This window comes from Xiphias gladius, chromosome 10 (assembly GCF_016859285.1).
Source record: "Xiphias gladius isolate SHS-SW01 ecotype Sanya breed wild chromosome 10, ASM1685928v1, whole genome shotgun sequence".
Taxonomy (NCBI): Eukaryota; Metazoa; Chordata; class Actinopteri; order Istiophoriformes; family Xiphiidae; genus Xiphias; species Xiphias gladius.
In genome coordinates, this window is record NC_053409.1 from 18,639,295 (window position 1) to 18,658,138 (window position 18,844).

General features: G+C 42.1%; 1 protein-coding gene across 1 annotated transcript; it reads right to left on the minus strand.

Moving 5' to 3' along the window:
- Positions 1–987: 987 nt before the first annotated feature.
- On the minus strand, positions 988–15,496 carry diras1b (DIRAS family, GTP-binding RAS-like 1b). Its single transcript, XM_040137791.1, has 3 exons — positions 15,400–15,496; positions 2,927–3,268; positions 988–1,794 (listed from the first exon to the last, which is right to left on the minus strand). Exons 2-3 carry the CDS (start codon positions 3,233–3,235, stop codon positions 1,507–1,509), a joined length of 597 nt encoding a protein of 198 aa, XP_039993725.1. The 5' UTR covers positions 3,236–3,268; positions 15,400–15,496; the 3' UTR covers positions 988–1,506.
- Positions 15,497–18,844: the final 3,348 nt, after the last annotated feature.

Genomic DNA, 18,844 nt, shown 5'->3' on the forward strand with positions numbered 1-18,844 from the left:
TTCAGGTCACACTGAATAATCTGCGTGGAGCAATTTTACATCCATCCCTTATTCTTATTCTTTTTTATTCTTATTATTTTTTCTCTGTGTGCTTTTATGTTTAAGGAGGGGTTTTTGACGTTTTCGTGAATTTAAAGAGCATCTTAAAGCAGGAAAAAGAAAAGGCAAAAAAAAAAAGAGAAACCTTCACATGAAAAGTGCCAAAGCAAACTGACATTCTTCACCTCAGAACCAAAAATCCTCCCAGTTCGCTTTCGTCTTACCAGCTTGGCAATGATTATCAAAGTGTATCGTCCTCAAGGCAGACTTGTATTTCTGTTTCATATTTTGATGAGAGTCCAGCTTCCTTTCATCCAGAGTTATTCTACGCTTGATGAGTCTTAAAAGGATTGTTGCGTCGTGTCAGTAGCGTGTGTGCATGCCCTGCCGCTGGATGCTTCTCCACTTCAGACGAGGACATTTAGAAGAGCTGCACATGAGTTTTTGATGTAATGACAGCTTGATGAAAGTTAAAGAGGGGTCTTTTTTCTATCTTTCAAGAAGAGCGGATGAGGATGAGGAGAAGGGTGAATTTGTCCTCTAGCCACAAATTTAGGCTTTAATGCTTCAAACTTCACATTAAACTTTCAGTGACAGATATAATAGTTGGGGCAGGGCATGTGTAGACTAGATGGAATATATCTAAATATCCCATGTTTATATACAGTACATCAGAGTCCTTGGGTGTGGCTGGGTGCTGGGTTTTGCTGCTGTTGTTTATGCTAGCAGTCTCAAACCTTACTAACATCACAGACACCTCGGTTTCTTAAAATAGTGTGTCTACCAGATGACTGAGCTTAACTAACTTTGTCGACTCTGTTACATATACATTACGTATCTCTATAGTTGTTATAATAGGAGGTATGCAAAGGTTGATGGTGCTGGGATGTTGGGGGGGGGGGGGGGGATGTTTAGGTGTGAGCAGAGCAGGGAGGGGGGGCTGGGTGTAGAAGTGAGAGAGGGCACTTTTGTTTAGATCAGAAACCTTCAGTCTTTGTCAAGGGGGGCTGTAGTCTGTGGTCTTCATTGCAGTCCAAGGTGTTGATGAGATCCTCAGCCAGGTTTTGTGGCACTAGGACGATGCAAAAGTCCACACTCACCCTGTTTCCCATTCATGGCTGACGTCCACAGGTTTTCTTCTGTGACACACGCTTTTTGTTTTTAATTTACTTCTCGTTACTCTATGACAGTTCCCCTCATCTCTTCTTTAAGCAAAATGCACATGGATGTAATGCTCCAAGCTGAAATCCGGTATGTTTCCGGTATGTAAGTTGTGTTTGTGAATGCGCCGGTCAAACAGAGGAGGATGTGGATGATGAGATTCCCGTTGCCTTCCAGACGTTTTGCTCTGAGTGATACGTTCAGTGAGTCTCTCTTTTCTCTCGTCTCCCTTCTTTTCCTTTACCTTTTCTCTGTATTTCCTCCTCCCTCTCTCGCCTCCACCTCCCCTCTCCTCCTCTCCTGGATTTACATCACGCTGCATTTGCCCTTCAGTCTCTCGGCGCGGGACTGCTTCCCCGAGCGCTTGCCGTCGATGTTGAGGCTCATGTTCCTCTTCTTGTCCAGGTTGAGGAGCTCCTGGAAGAGCTCGGTTACGTTGTGGTTGGTCTTGGCTGATGTCTCCATGAAGGCGCACTTCCACTGGTTGGCCTGAGCCTCCCCGTCCTTGGTCTCCACCTCCCGCTGGGTCTCGTCGCTCTTGTTGCCCACGAGCATGATGGGGATGGCCTCAACGTTGCCCTTTATGGCCAGGACCTGCAGCGGAGGAGGAAAATAAGGGAAACTGTCACAAACAGTCAAGAAAAAATTTGATTACCAAGGTAATCTTAACACCAGTTACAACATCCCTGGAGAATATATGACTGAATATTAAATTAAAATGGTGGCACAAGATGCTGACCATGCAGTCACAACGTCCCTGGTTTGAATCTGGCTGGGGACTTTTGTTGACTGCCTCCCCTAATTTTCTGTCAAATCTACTACTATCCCTGCCAAATAAAGGCGAAAATGCCAAAAAAAAAACCCAAAAAACTTTTAAGGAAACCCTTTTTAAATACATAATTCTCCTTTATGTCTGTTCTGTATTGGTTATGATACATATTAAAATAAAATGTAAAATAAAATGAATATAATTCATAACTTATCACTTTCTAAGAGAAACTGCTATTTATTTTTGCCGAAAATGGCAATTAGTAGAGAACAATTTGGAGTGAAAATAGTCCCATATCGCATAAAGATTTTCTTGTGCTTTTTTTATTGTGCCTACATATTTTACAATATGTAATTTATTCGATGTCGGAAATCAACACCAGGCAGATAAGACATAATGTATAAGATGTTAATAAGTTGTAATTCATGAATGAATAATTTACTAATGCTTCAGGGATCAGTAATAAGCCATTAATAAGCACAACCTGCGTCTTGTTCAAAGACACTTCAGCAGGCAGGAAGTGTGTGAACTCAATTTATCAAGCTCAATGTCTCCTGATAACTACAACCCCTCTGAATCCTAGAAGAAAAAAAAAAACACTGTCCTTCTACACAAATTTGATTTCATTTATAAGACAAATCTAACAAACAAATCTGATACATTTCAAGGGAAAAATATCTCTTTGGTGGACGTCTGCCAGCTGTGACCAGGGGTGACAAGCCAAAAAAAGTTGACAACCACTGGTATACAGTATACTATATAAATGGTATAATACCTCTTAATAAAAAGTAATATAGTAGCATATAAAGCAAAATGTAGGCACAAACACAGAGAAAATGAGACAACCATGAATAGACCTGCACCTGTACAGATCTGGTACATTCATGCACTGCAATGTAACATCGTCCTCCCTCTCTACAGTACAAACTCACTGACAAACACTCATACACGCCGCACCTGTTGGTAAATGGGTTTGAGCTCCTCCAGGGACTGTTTGCTCGTGATGGAGTAGACCAGAATGAAGGCGTGGCCTTTGGAGATGGACAAGCGCTGCATGGCCGGGAACTGGTGGCTCCCCGTGGTGTCGGTGATCTGGAGCGTGCACACGCTCTTATCGCAGCTGATCACCTGGCGGTAGGTGTCCTCTACTGTGGGGATGTAGGTGTCCCTGAAGGTGCCCTTCACGAAGCGCAGGACCAAGGAGCTCTTCCCCACTCCCCCTGCCCCGAACACCACCACACGATAGTCGTTGCTCTGCTCCGGCATTCTGCCCCCCTCAGGCTTAAGACAGTGTTACACCTATGATGTTGAGGGTGGGGGCATGGAGAGGAAGCAGGGTGAGAGGAGGGGGTGGGGAAGAGCAGAAGAAGAGGGTCATTTTAGCAGAGAGACAGTACAGAAGCAGCAGATGCAAAGCAGAAGGAGGAAAAGGGAGGGTAAGCGTTGGCAGGACCTCAGGCCAGTGGGGGTGAAAGCACTCTCTGTCTGTCCTCGTGCGCTGACTATGAGCCAGAGTACAAATTAGAGAGGATGAGTTTGGTGAGGCTCCAAGTGTTTCACCTGACGCTGACATTTCCCTAATCAATACCGTTCGCACAGTCACAGTTTCTCAGTTTCAACCCCAAAAAACGTTCCAGAGCTCCCTCATTTATGAGCTTAAGCAACTGCAGCAAACCCTGGAAGAGACGGAGTCCCTGCAGCTAAGGAGAATAATCTCCAGGCCTTCAGGGGACGGGCACCATAACATGAACTCATGTATAATACAACGCACCTCGAACGACAGCTTCGAAAAGGACTATAGATTTGAATCAACAGCTCTCTAACACAACAATGGAACATTATTAGCTTCACAAATGGAGTATATAATACAGGGCTATTGTATTAGATTGCATAAGGTTGCATGTGTGAATGATATTGTGTCCACACACTGTATATATCTTGAATGTATGCATGACAAGACTGTTTAAACATCAACTAAAACCGATGCACTTCACCCTCTCTCTGTTGTGCTTCCCTTTGGTTTTGATCCAGTCACAAGGTGTAAGCAGCCAGGGTAGCCTGTCTCTGTAAATGTAAACTAAAACTAAATGTGGTATATTTTTCATCGTCATTTTTTGTTCATGTGAAAGGTAAACATAAAAATTAGTTCTGGAAACAGATGTTTTTTTTTTTTTTTTTTTCCTGAGCCCTGTGAGGCACTGCTATCCTGTAACGTAACTCTGATCCACCTCTGGCTCGAGAAGTAAATGTTAATGTTGCCAGTGTCAGTTCCGTTTCCATTCACATTAAAAAAAAAAACACAACAAAACTGAAAGGCTGAATACAAAAATTAAAGCTGCTCTAATCAATATTTTTATTTTAACAATGGATCAAATAATTGCATGTATGTTAAAAGGTATCACTTGTAGTTACAAATGAACAAAGAATTTTTACAAACTCTGCAGCTCCATTTAGCTCTACGAAGCCTTTAAGCATCTTCCAGCTCATTGTTCTAGTATTACAGCCCTCTACGTCACTGTTTTGACTCAGACTCACTGCTCTCATTGCTTTGTTTCTACCAGCTGCAGCAGGCCTCTGTTTTTGGGAAAATAGCTCTGACAAACTGACTGTACACCAACTGCCAAGCACCAAACGACTGATGAAGTTAAAAGGAGCATTTAGCTTTAAAACCAGATATTTCCCTCAGGAGTTAATGGAGACCGAAACAGAGCTAAAATGAAATGAGGGTGAAAACCAGTTGGCCAGAGACACGACTCCAAATGAATGCTAATGTTGCTTTGTATCTGCCGGATGTGTAAACAGGCAGCTGCTTGCAAACGTGTTTGCCACATCAACTTAAAAGCTGATTATGTCAGTGTTGTGTTCACGTCTCTTTGCACTGTTCCCATGTGCCCCCCCCCAAAAAATAAAATCGATTAATGCAGGTCTAGAGTAAGTAAAACCAGTTATGATTTATTGTTCGTTTGACAAAATACCTGCTGTGCACATTTAGTGCTAATACTTTTAAGATATCTCCTCCAGAAATGTGGGAATTGAAACAAAGCCAGCAGGAATATCATAGCTCATTTACAATGAAGCATAGCGTAGAAAAAAATAACTAAAACTACCAAATCAACGTAGTGAGCAGTCAGATTATGAAAATTCTAATATTTACACTACTTAGACTACTGAAAAGAATATACAGATCAAAACAAATCCATACAAATCTTTAATAACTCTGGTTAGTAGTCAGAAGCAACACTGCACACTGAAGGACTCTACGAATCTTCACTCTCGGTATTACCTGGTGCAGCTCACCAGGTAATATATACATATGCATCTGAACAGCATCCTCACACATAATCTATTGCTATCTTTGTAAGTGCTTTGTGTGTCTGCTGAGCGTCTGTGCATGATTACGCATTGCATCTTGTTACACTATTCATTTGTTTTGGTTCTAAACTTGCTTTAAGGTCTCATAATAAGATGCTCCTTCAGTTGTGATCGTGTGCTGCTCTCTGAGCTCCAGCTGTAATGAAACAGTAAATTGACATCAATACTAGATGGAATAAGTGGATTTCTGTCATGCTTGCACCGCTGGAACCCACTATTGATGGCAGGGCCCCTATAATTGCATTGCCAGGTTCTAGATAATATCAGTCAAGGAGTTCAAAATAAATGGGGATTCGGGGAGTGCCTCTTGAGTTTTATGTTCAATCCATAGCTGTAAGTCTGGGTGACATATAAGAGTGTTTTACATCCAGACTCAACACACAACCACAGTTTAATTTGCAGGTAAGCCTGTTTTTTCTGCTCATATGCCTGCAGACTGTTAACTGTTTAATTCCGGTCTGGCAAAGCATAAAATCTTATTTAATGGCTCTCTCATGCTTTAGGATGATGATACACTTCCTTTTTTTTCTTGAAATAGTGAGGGTTACTGTCAAAAAACTGTCTAAATAGCCAGTTTTCCAGTGTCAATTAAACTTTTATCTTTAATGAAGCCTTCGGTCACTCTGAAGAATTGTGTTTTGAGCTGCCGGATTCGCACGGTGATTTCTACTTGGGCCTGCTTTATGTCAGATGGAAACAAACAAACACACTCACACAAATGCATGGACATATGCACCAACAACACTAATCACACTAATCTTTTCAGACATTCTTTCTTAGAGATAAGTGAACTTCTAAAGAGTAATTTTAGATTATTACAACTTGCATCTTCATTGTTCTCATAATCACTTCAATTGGTCATGATAAAATTTTAGTCTTTAAAGCAGCTATAATCAATATTTTTATATTGCCAATATAAATATATATTGTGTATGTGAAATGTGTTGTTTGTAGTGATGAACCCAAGGTGAATTATCACTGAACAATTACTTTCACCTCATTGTTTCAGGTTTCACAACCCACGACTTTACTGTTTTTGTTCACTCTCACCGCTCTCACCCGTGCCATTTCCAACAGCAGCAGGTGGCTGTCTTCAGCAAAAAAAAAGGTCTGAAAACCTATTGTACACTACGCAACTAGCTGTTGAACAGAGTCGAGCATTTAGCAGCTAAAGAGCCAGATATTACCTCTCAGGAGTTGGTGGAGACCAAAAATAGAGCTAAAAGAGATTGAATATTTGACTTACATTCATTAGGTGGACACAAACATGAGTCCAAATGGATGCTAATGAAGCTCTGTGTCTGCTGAATTTGTAATTAGGCAATAGTTTGCTAACACGTTGGCCATATCAACTTTTCTATGTCGATAGCATGTCAATGAAGTGCTTACAGCTTGTTGTGCAGCTTCCGAGTGGCCAAAAAAAATCAATTGATGCAGGTTTAAAGTAATTGCAGAGATTTGGGAACAATGTAGATGATCAGACAATAAAAAAAAAGCCAACAGTTTATCCAACTTATCTCAATCACTTTATGTACAGGTAAAACCAAAAGTGAGTGCATTATAAAATGTTGGTAATAATCAGGCAGGTCACAGTTTAACCAAGAAGTCGGTCTGTAAACTGTGATGGATAATTACAATGGACAGTTTGAGCGATAATTTTACAGCGCTCTTCCAAATAAATTTGGCTAAACAGGGGATCTTATCCTTATCCTGTCTGACTTATTTTTAGCAGTGTAGCTGTGTTCCTAGATCACAGCAACTTGGTGAGAACAGTGTTATTATTAGAGATAGAAACAGTGGCCAATAGCTACTAACACAGGTTTAATCCAGGTTAGAATAAAACAGAATTACCCTTTGAAAAAATAAATAAAAGAAAAACCGCAATGTTTCTATTCTGTTGATAATTTGAAAGTTGTAATGAGGTACTGCAAGGAAAAGGATCACAAAAATGCTAATTCCACAATTGGCCAAATATCCAACATGAAAGTATATGGCCCGGTTCCATTCCTGTGTTTTAAAGCTGATATATCAGTGCACTTGTGATGGAGCCACACACTCATACACGCTCTTCATGTTGATATGCTCACAAATATTCTTTTTATTCTCTCTTTCTGTATCTCTTACTGTGTCTTTTCTCCTAATTTATGCATGTTTTTCTTTGACCTGCGCTCTGACTTTCCTCTTGCTGCTTCTCCTCTGTCTCCTGCTCTCTCACTCCCCAGGTCTCCGTGTTGTTTGATCAATAAACTAAGGCCGCTGTGGTTTTGATCGATGGGGCTCATCTGTCTGGGCCCTGTCAGTCTGTCATCCATCCTCGCCTGGTGCCTGTTTGGTTTTTTGGACGGGGATTTCGGCTCCACGACAGCGATTCTGCTCATCAAAACCTTCCTCCGCTCCCTCCCTTCTTTCACCTGAACTAAAATTAGCTGTCTCCCTCCCTCTGTCAGCAGCTATAACTGCACACACAGGTGCAACCTCACAGTGACAAACACTTACACATGAAAGCAAACGAACACACACACACACACGCACACACTCACGTCCTGTACTTCCGTTCCTTCATCATTTGTCCTTGACACCAGGCCTCCAAGATTAATGACACTCCTCCCAAATGCAAGCTGTCTCTCTCTGTTTCCTCGTCCTCTTCTCTTGTTTTATTTGAAATGAGAGGACTGCAGTTCCTTAATGAATTAATGGTATACTATAAATGCATCTGTGGCAGTGCAGCCAAACTCCATTAGCAGATAGCTTTGGCACAGACCAAAAAGGCCTCTCAGTCAGAAAATAGACGCAGCACAGCCTTCTCCACTCCTTTATTTCACAGAGCGAGCAAGGAAATGTCACCTTTAGCGAAAACATGCACATAATTTCCCTCAAGAGAGCCACTTATCCAGCGGCACAAAGGAAATGCATTAACCAACATCAACGCAATGCCATTCAACAGATCAAGAGCATGATTAAATAGACACCCGCAAAGCCGTCCCATGGTATCTTGTGGAGAAAGGGTTTTAATCAAGCCACGGATACTGGAATGCTGTGGATACACGGCTATTTGGCGATGAGTGTTTCACAGGATCAAGAGATTGTCAGGTAAAGGTTTTGCTGAAATATTCGTCCTCTTCTGGCCACGGCTGTGAACACACACTCACACATCCACACTCGTCATTATGTCTGAAACCTGCACAAAGTTTCTTTAGCTGCCAAACTGTCAGATAGATGTATGACCATGTGTGTGTGTGTCGGAGATGTGTGTTTGCGTCTGTGCAGTGAAGCAGAAGATTCCCTGTTCTCTGTGCACACATCAGCCCAGGCTTTTTCAAGCGTGTGTGTGTGTGTGTGTGTGTTTTACCACAGGAATGAATCTGCGTTTTTAGCGAGCGAGGCAATTTTTAGACCCGGGCGTTTTCATTAGGTTTGAGCAGACTGTAGAGGTTCAATTTATAAATTCTGACTCTGTCTCACATATTCAGCCGTGCTGCTTCTTCACTGCCTTCACACCTGCTATCAAAACAAACAAATGGAAAGCCCAGAGAAAACAGCCCACATGTGCTCGTTTTAAAATATTTGATAAATCTCTTAATTGAGTTAAGAGATTGAGTTAATTTTAGATTTATGAATATGGATTTTACTAAAACAAGACAGATAAGACAATGTATTTCTCTTCCTGCCTCACTTAGTCTGTGTGTCTGAGCGTGTGTTTGAGGGTGATGATGCAAAGAAAGGAAACATTCCTTTCATGACCATCAGAGCTTGATCTAAGAAATATGTTCATGATCCATCAGAATAATGGATCCTATCCACTAAATATGGACTTGCTGGACCGTACAGTGTTGTGTATCTGGTTGTGTTAAGTGTTTCAAAAGGTGTTAAAATGACTGAACTTAAACAGTGCCATTCTGGAGTTTTCTTCATGTCTGAATGTTTTAATGTGGCAGTATTCATTTGTTTTTATATGATATATGTGTTTTAGGTCCAACCAATGAATCTAAACTCTGGTTCTTTCACTTCAGAAACTTGGAGAAGCCTCATTATTAGTTAGATGACGGTGCATTTTTTACGTTAAAGGCAAAGTTTGACTTTGCCTATTAGCTCTCTTGCCGACAGTTAGATGAGAGGGTCGATACCACTCCCATATGTGTACAGTAAGCTACAGCCAGCAGCTCATTAGCTTAGCTTAGCTTAGCACAAAGACCGGAGATAGAGTAACAGCTAGCCCGGCTCTGTCCGAACAAAATCCAACACCTACCAGCACCTGTAAACCTCATGAAGTAAAATATTATATTATATCTTTTTCGATTAATACGTGTTGTATGAATTTGTGTGGTCTTGTTGTCACTGTAAGGTTGTCAGGTGACCTAACTGCAGGAAGTCACTGCACCCTGGCAAGAAATAGAAATAGTCCTCCAATAACCCTTTTGAAGGCACAAATTGTGGTTTTTTACATGGTTTTTGAACAGAATGAACAAACACGGCACATTCTTTGACCTTTGGCCAGAGCCAGGCTCGCCGTTTCCCCTTCTCCAGTAGTTTTGCTAAGCTATATCCAGCCCCATATTTAACTGACACACGAGAGAAAAAAAAATGCATTTTAAAGAATTTCAACAGTCCAGGAGATAAAGAAAACATTCTTGTTGCACAGGTCATCCTTCAATGGAAGTTAAGACAAGAAAATCCCTTAAAAATAGGAGCTATGAGTTTTTACACAATTTACAGCACTCCTTACAAACTATGTGAGTAAGCCATTTGCAGCTATAAATGCACCTCTTGTACACCTGTCATTCTTTGCCAGCTAAATCAAGTAATTAATCATCATGAGCATAACACAATTTGGCTTCCTCTGTGTGATTCTGAGTTATTTAAGTAAATAAGATGGCAATTTAAAACAATGTCAATGTAAAGGAAAGCTAAATGTGATGTATTTGTGCATGTGCATGAGAAAATATGCATGTATTTATATCCGTGTGCATACCTGCTGAGTTTAAAGGTGTGTGAGACTGGGTGTGACTGCCTCTCATCAGTGTCAGTCTATACTTTGATCGAGCTTACACCACTGTACGTGCACGGAGTAAGTGTGTTAGACTGTACAAGAGATTGCAGCACTGTGGTCTCGGCTTAGTAGCTAATCATTGAGCTTAACCTCCTCTGTGCTCCTGGCCTGCTCTGCATTGACCCAATTCCCAGGACTTAAGTTACCGTCGGTCTCCCTGTAACAATGCATCCAGCTCTTGACGCGCACTGAAGCCCTCTGATACTCGATGCACATCCCTTTGACTCAGCATGCACCGATAAATATAAGCAGAGCCGGACAGTCAAATAATGAAGGTGACTTTTATCTGTCTGTTGTTACTCACAACATCACTTTTGACTTGGACCAGGAGGTTTGCAGCTGAATACTCATCCATTTAACCACAGAACCGGCACTGACAATATATTATAATAATATTGTGAGGACACAGAACAGATGTGCACAGTTTTCATCTTCCCCAGTATGACGTTACGTTCAGACCAAATTTACTGACCAGTGTACTCACTATAGGCCTGGAATTGTGAGACAAGGTCAATAAGCATGATACATTTCTAATTACCAAATACAGTTGACAAAACTGGTCCTCGTCATCAAAAAAAAAAAAAAAGTTTTCCTATAGTTCTTGAAATAAATTATATTTTGGAGTTGTGAAATTTTCACCATAAAAACTGCAGTTTTCACATTCAGTTTGTCATGGATTGTTGCAAATTGCAGTTTCTTCTTTTTTTTTCTGGTGGTGAGAACCTCACACCTCAATTTTAATTTTATGCCTTTATTAGATAGCACCAGCAGAGAGGTGACAGGATATGAGGGAAAGAGAGATACAGCAGAGATCCTCTGCCAAACTTGAACCGGGGACGTTGTGGTTCATGGTCGGCATTTTGACCCTGAAGCCACAGGGGCGACAATTCACAACGGATTTTTTGAAAACCTCCCGTCGTTCAGGCGAAAACAAGGCTGTTTGGTAAACATCTTTCTGTCAAGTAAATTGTTTTCTCATGTCTTCATAAAGCCTAAATTATTAGCAATCCCTTACGCTACTGAGTTATTGACACTCTAGTCTTACTCTTGTCTCTGCAACGTCTGCACTGTGCTGTGTCAGGAAAAAGTATGAATAAAGTTTGGTCCGAACCCATTATCAAAAACAAAAGGGTTACGTTTCTAACTTTGGAATATTCAGGTCAAGCCTAAATTGTGCACAGTTCATTGTTGTACTTCTAAAATAGTGCAATTGGGGAAAAAAAAAAATTAATTTCTTATCATAACAACACGTAACTAATATCTGTAAAACAAATAATCTACAGAATGAACCAAACAAGTCCGTCTTACTGCAGAATCCAGATATCTGTCATCATTAGTATTTAGTTGGCCAGCACCAGTGCTTGTTGATCACAGAGACTGGCATTTAAAAAGAAGCAACATAAGGAGACAATAAGAGAGAGCAGTATTTGTCCAGTGGGAGGCTGGTTGGTCTGACTGTAAAATTATCATTAAGTTCAAGTTAAAACCTGCAAATAAAATAAGATTATTAGCTAAAGGTGAACAAGGAGCAGAATTGTCCCTTCTGGTAGCGAAAGGAAGGCTATGGGTTGAGATTAGAAAGCTGTAAATTCAAATCTCTGGACAGGAAAATGAATTTACACACTTTTAATGACTTCCACTGATGCAAGTCTTTTATGAGCAGGATGTGGACCGAAGTCTGTATCTAAAAACATCCCTCTACCTGCAACTGCTATCTAAGGAATAAAATGAAAACACACATGCAAGAAACATGCATTTTCAATTAGAGTTTAAGAGGAAAACAATTTCCCCTCAGGCAGATTGATTCCCGACTTATAATCAAACACTGTAAGCATAATCCCACTGATTCTATGCAGCAGTTTTACACAGGACTGGATGTAAGATGCCCTTGTAATTAGTGTTTGAATGTGTATTAGTGCTGAGAATTAACTTAACCTGGGGAACCCTGGGTTGCTCCTTCTGGCTTCTCCATAAGACCCTGCTAATACCTCAGCCTGACAATCTGGGAAAAACACGGGCACCTGGTTAACAACTCCAGGACTGGGCTGGGCTAAAGAAGAGTGAAGAATTACCAACACTGGCAACAGAGCAATCACGTTTGTTTTCAAGTCTACATGTCGTATTCAAATGTATTTATTTTTCAAGAAAGCCTATTCGTAGAAGTTACGAGGGCCCTGACCTGACTGAAGAACAAATTACAGACTAGTGGAGTGGGTTCCAGAACATGCCTGCAGCGACAGATGGTGACAGGGTTGGTAGTTTTGGATTGGCTCCATTGGTTTCTACGGGCGAGATCAACCAGGCACAGCTTTTTTTATAATACCAGTTGATCCAGGTCTGATAACAACGCAGATGGTTAGAGGCAGAAACAACAAGGGAGTCCTTCTCCAGACTGCTTCTGACGCTCCCATGATGCAACTGGAATTATAAGAAAAACCAACTGTTGACTTCTCGTCATCTCTAACCACCGAATACTTTCATTTTTTTTCCCTCAGTTCTCAAAATGTCCTACGACAGATTTAAAGATGTCTAGTCTAGGCTTTTTACATCAAATGAACAGCTGATATTTCAGCAAAATGTCAAATAAAACACGGTAACTCAGAGGTCACACTGTGCATAATTAAGCAGAACAGCCATCCTGGCCTGCGATTAGTTATGCACAAGACCGAGAAAATCCTGCCCGATGCCATGTATAATGAAGACTGTATGGCACTTTCAAATGAGCTGATGCCCTCAGAACAACTAAAGCACTTTAGCATTGATTTGTTCCAGTATTAAAGCAGACGTTATACAGTATATAGTTATATATAGCTCAGGGGTGCTCAGCAGTGATGGTGCTCTTGACTAGACTTGTGCTGTCAGAGCAACAGACAGGCTCAAACATCAAAGGGAGACAACAGTCTACTATTTGAATCAATAAAAATAACCAGGTGAAGATAAGAACTATTGTCCTGAACTGAAAACTGATTGAAAAAAAGCATCAGAGAGGTAGGTTTCATTCTTTGTTTCATACTTTTGGGACTAAACTGACTTGTAAATCATCCCTGCAATTATATGTATGTGTGTCTATTTTCTACAATTAAAATGCCACAAGGGTGCTGCCACCCCTCCCAGTTCAATGTGATGTTGAGAGTGTCAACAAAATTCGGACTTCTTACTCAATTAGATATACACTTCACCAATTGTTGCTGCAGCATTGTCAGTTGTTTCCTTCTCACTAAAGAAACACGACATTCCTTATAAAGTATAAATGCACACATAGGGGCACAAACACAGGTTGGGGCATGGTCAAAAAGCGAATGCTCCTCTCACACAGAAGCACAACACACCTAAACCTGATTAAATTAACCTCCTTTAGTACCTCTCTTTACCAGTTACTCCAAAATAAGGACGCTCCACCAGGTGTAAATACAAGATATAGTTCATTGAGCATGCATGGTCTTTCAGAGCAGGAATCTAGTTCAAATTCAAAGTTTCAGTCCAGCTAAAGCTAAATATCCATCTCAGAAACAGCACCTAAACATTACTAATAATGAATGTTTTTTTTTTAATTATTAAATTTTTTACTCTCTAGAGCCACGAAAATGCCTCTAAGAGCCCAGTGTGACTCGTGGCTAGATCTCTGGATGGTGCTGATCATGATAGTTGCAGAAAACTGGGGTTGACATGTATGTGTGGAGCTGTGAAATGTCCGGCCAGTCTCCAGACATGAGCGGACGTAAGCGATGCCCTGACAGAATTCACGTGTTTCTCAACATCTGGCCATCCTGACCTCAGTTATCTCCCACGGCCTTTTTGTAGGGTGCTTTTGAACCACCAGAATCGTCATCATCAATTTTCAGCCTCCATGTTCGTCTCCAGCATCATCTCCTCCTCCTGTGTTTTTTCTTTGTCACCGTGTACCGAGTCTTTTCTTTCTCCTGCCTCGGCAGAGCGAAGTATTCTTATGCAACCATACTGTGGCCATTCAAGACAGACAAACAAACGGACAGGCAGGCAGCCTGGACATCGTCACTCCCCCACACTTCCACTTACCCCCCATCCTCGACCAGCACAAGCCCGCTTTAATACAGTCGGCATCTCTAGGCTCCTGTCAACCACACACTTTAAAGCTTAATCGCAGGATTTACTGTCATACATCCCAACCCCTACACAAACACACCCATGACTGGCAGTGTTCAATGCATACAGGAAGTTGAGTCATATACGTATGCACACACACACACACACACACACACGGTGCAGAGAAGGCCTGGGTTCTCCATAACTCCCTCTTCGTGCCATGTTGTCTTTCCTCTCCAGTCATGAGTCCCACAACAAACAGCACATCAGGGACGGAGGAGGACGAGGCATGGAGAAACACGGATCCAGATGGAGGATTAACCCTGGCATTTGCCACAGAAATCGGGCTTTATGCGTCACGCTGGCGTCATTATTAGTGTATAGCCCGATGTTGACGTGCACCTCCGCCTCGGCTGTAGTCAGGAAGGGGTGGCAGGAGAGGGCTTGCCGTCGGTCCGCAGATTGTTGCGCAACGCCATTACAGACCCCCCTACTCTGCTCGGTTCATTCATAAATACCAGAGGATCGCCATCTCGCTGCTGTGCCATCATTTCGCAGTCGCAGCCCCCCCCCCACACACACACACACACACACACCACCCCCTCCCTTTACTCCTCTAAGCAATATGACAATCCCAACACCCTCATATCTCTCCCCTTTCCTCCCTTCTCCTGCCGACTGCCAATATGGCTGTGGGGGCATGGGCTACATACAATTCACACGACCGAGGTTATCAAACGCGAATGCGGGTCGCGGTAAGAGCCGGCGCGGATGCATTTACACCGGGACTAACAAGACCGACAGGGAACATCTGCCGTCCCGTGTTGGCCGTGAACAGCAGGAATCCTGTGCGCACAGCGGCCGGCCGGGCAGAAGGACCGCGGTTACGCCACTGAATACCGAGATCTAACCTCCACGTAGGATGTGGGCACGAGCGGCATCTCCGTACCTGGTCGTGAAGAATAGCTCCGCTTCAGGCTCGTCCTTGGTTCAGACGGATGAAAGACAAACGCCGAGAGCGTCCTAAAGCATTTTTACGCGGTTCATGTAGAGCTCATGTCGTCCGATTTCTAGCACCACCACAGCAGACTCCCTCTCTCTCCCTCTCTCTCTCTCTCTCCCCCTCTCTCTCTCGCAGATAGGACGTGGGAGGTGCTATGCCCTCTCTCCCTTTTCTGTCCACACTTGATTTTCTTTCAGTCCATACACTTCCCAGTGGGTGGACGCCAGCAAAAAGAAGCTATCTGAAACAAACAGAAACACTCTTCTGTGTCCTGGATGGATGCAACCGTGGGAAGTTGACCACGGGGTCGCACCAAAGCCCATGAATTAAGAAAAGGAAAGAACATGACAGGAAATGAGATGAATAATAAGAAACTGCACAGGCCAACCATTTCTCTTATTCATGTAGGGCCACAATCTAATCATGTCCAATATAAAATATCTAAGAAATCCGGAAGTGAAAACACTAATTGCCCCTGAGCAACAAATCACATCAAAGTAGCCGGATTGACGACATTAAATTCACGGTCAAAAATGTAACCTAAGCAGAGCCCCATTTCATTTCCAAATGATTTTGTCGATGTCTAAGCCACAGCCAAGTATTTTGCAGCTACCAGAAACCTCCGGGGCCAGGGCAGACACTGTGTACGCCATTTTCCCTTGTGGCCGAGGGGCAGCAGAAATGAGAAGGACCACTAAAACTGGTGAAATCTCGAGCGAAGTTTCGTGAGAATGAAAGGGTCATAATTGTTGGATTCATTGGATCAGGTTAAGCATTTGAGGACGCATCTTCAATTTTGCGGACATGGACACATGCACCTCAAGTACGTTAAAAAAAAAAACTTTTTTGAAATAAATAAATGTAATGTAAACACGCACTTTACTTAAAATCAGACAACGGATCTGAATCAATCGAATTAATCAGAAATAATCCAGCAAGGTTATCTTGAGATAATGGAAATACACGACTGGATGGTTTTTACTTAGTTGTATTACTATGGTCATGTGTGTAGTCAGTATGGAGAGCTTTTAATCTAGGCAAAAAAATAAATAAATAAAATAAATCACATCCCTGGTTGTCTGATCCAGGATCAGGACCACGGACAGCGACCTCATTGTGTTTCAGCCCCATGGACAGAGCCAGGAATACACGGGAGCGGTAGTGCGTACAGTACGTACAGTATAGGCTACATATTACTGCACGTACACACACCACACAGCAAAACAAGGTCCAGTGGATGGAAAGGACAGGGACTGTTAAGCAGGAAGCGTACCAGCCCAGTAGCTGCAAAGATGCCCAAATTCTCCACCCATGTCAGCGGAATTGAGAACATTTCACTGATTTATATAACTATCACAAATAGATGTGGAAAAAGCCCATCCCCGGAGCTACTAAAGGCCTACGGCCGGGGCAGACCAGGCCCTGATTTGATCTGTGCTGCTGGTACGTGACGGTCTCGGTGTATGACTCACCAGCTCTCCGTCCGGGCAGCCTTGTGTTTGTCGCCCTCTGCCGGTGGGCCGGGACACTGCAGGGGGGGAGGGACGGCGGGTGGCGGTGGTCGGACGAGCAGACAGGGTGATTACACGTAGCGTCGATTGTTTTTTTTAGTCCAGGGGATAACGAGCGGAAGAGCTGGGAGGTAGCAGGGTAATGCAGGGTTAGACAGGAGAAAAGATTGTGCGAGAATATGCAGAAGGCAAGTCGGCTGTCAAACCTACCTTTATTTCCAGTGATGTCTTTTTACCCTCCTAGGAGATTAGCATCAGTTTATAAGTATTAAGCCCCAAATGTGTTATCCGCAGAAGAACAGAAGTTTCCTAAAGTCATCATTGTTGTACAAGAATGAAATTTAAAATCTCAATTTTTCAATGCTAGCATCTCTCAGAAACTTTTAACTTCAGCATGCTAACAATCAACCATGTTCGAGACATGCTAACATTTGCTAGTTAGCACTAATAGGGTTTCTTCTGTCATCACCAAATTAATTTTAAGGCTTTTTAAAGACAATTTTTTTTTATAAATGTTGTCAGTATTTCCCAGGTGTATATAACAATAATTCCTAGTCCACAAATAGATGGGTATATTAACCAATCAAAAACCGACACTTGCCCATTAGTCAATAAGCTTCTTAGCTATTGTGCCTCACTCACTGTTGGCACTTTGATAAAAGCAATGATAAAGAGACTTTTAAATTGAGAGTTTTCAATAATTTCTAAGGAGTCTTTTTTTTTTTTAAAGGGAACTCAATTCACCGCTTTTTAAGCTTTTCCAAGACCTGCAGATGCGCCAACTAGACTGATAGTACAGCTGAAGCGGGAGTGTCAACAGGTAATAAACCTAATTATCTTAAAATCAAAATTAGTTCTTTGACCAGATGATGGCACTAGAGCAAACGTTTTTGCAATTCATCCTGAGGGGAACGTGAATGTGTTTACCAAATTTTCTGGCAATCCATCCACTATCTGTTGAGACATTTCAGTCAAAACTACAAATGTCAAGCTCATGGATGGTGCTAGAAGAAAAGTCGGGGGATCTCCAAAGGCAGTAGGATTCATCATCTGGGCACCATGAATGACTGCACAAAATTACAATTACCTCTCAAGACATGTCACTAAAACCCCAAAATGTGAACCTGCTGGTGGCACAGGGAATCGCCAGTCAGTGGGATTCATCCTCCAGGGCCCAGGAATGTCATCTTTAGAGCTATACTGCTATAGTGTGCCCAAGCAGTATGTTTTCATAGTTTCACTCCTTTCCTTCTTTGTCCCTTCCCTTCAGCTCTTTATCTACTGTCCTAAGTCATTACAGGCCCGCCACACAATAAAAAGCCTTGAATCAAACTACGCAGCAACACAATGCAATTATTGGTTTCTGTGTCCCATTTCTGCTAAATCAATAATACGTCAGCCACCGGTGGCTCAGGGAATACATAAACACCCAGCAGACACATCTTCACAGCAGCCATTTCCAGATGGGTGCCTTCCTCTCCCTGTGGCGGTGTGTGGCCATCGCACCGGCTCCGTCCACCATTTCCAATGCATTTCACCCAGTGCATGAATACAAAGGGCCTCCGATTCAGAGCCCCTCAAGCGTGAATACAGAGCCAAACACAAATTAAAGCGTGGGTGGTTGGGCCGCCTGAAAGCCGGTAAATGTACTTGAGGGTGACATGTTAAAAGATCAAGTGGATACGTAGGATGGGAGAGAAATTGTGCATGGCATTAGCATTTTCCCTGAAACAAAAAAAAAAAAAAAATTCCCACTATACCAAGTGTGAAATAATACTAAATAAAGTACAACTACATTTGCAAAGTTGGTAGCATGAATTTGACTTTACTAATAATAATAATAAAAATTTTTTTAAAGTGAATCTCGATAAGGGTTAGTG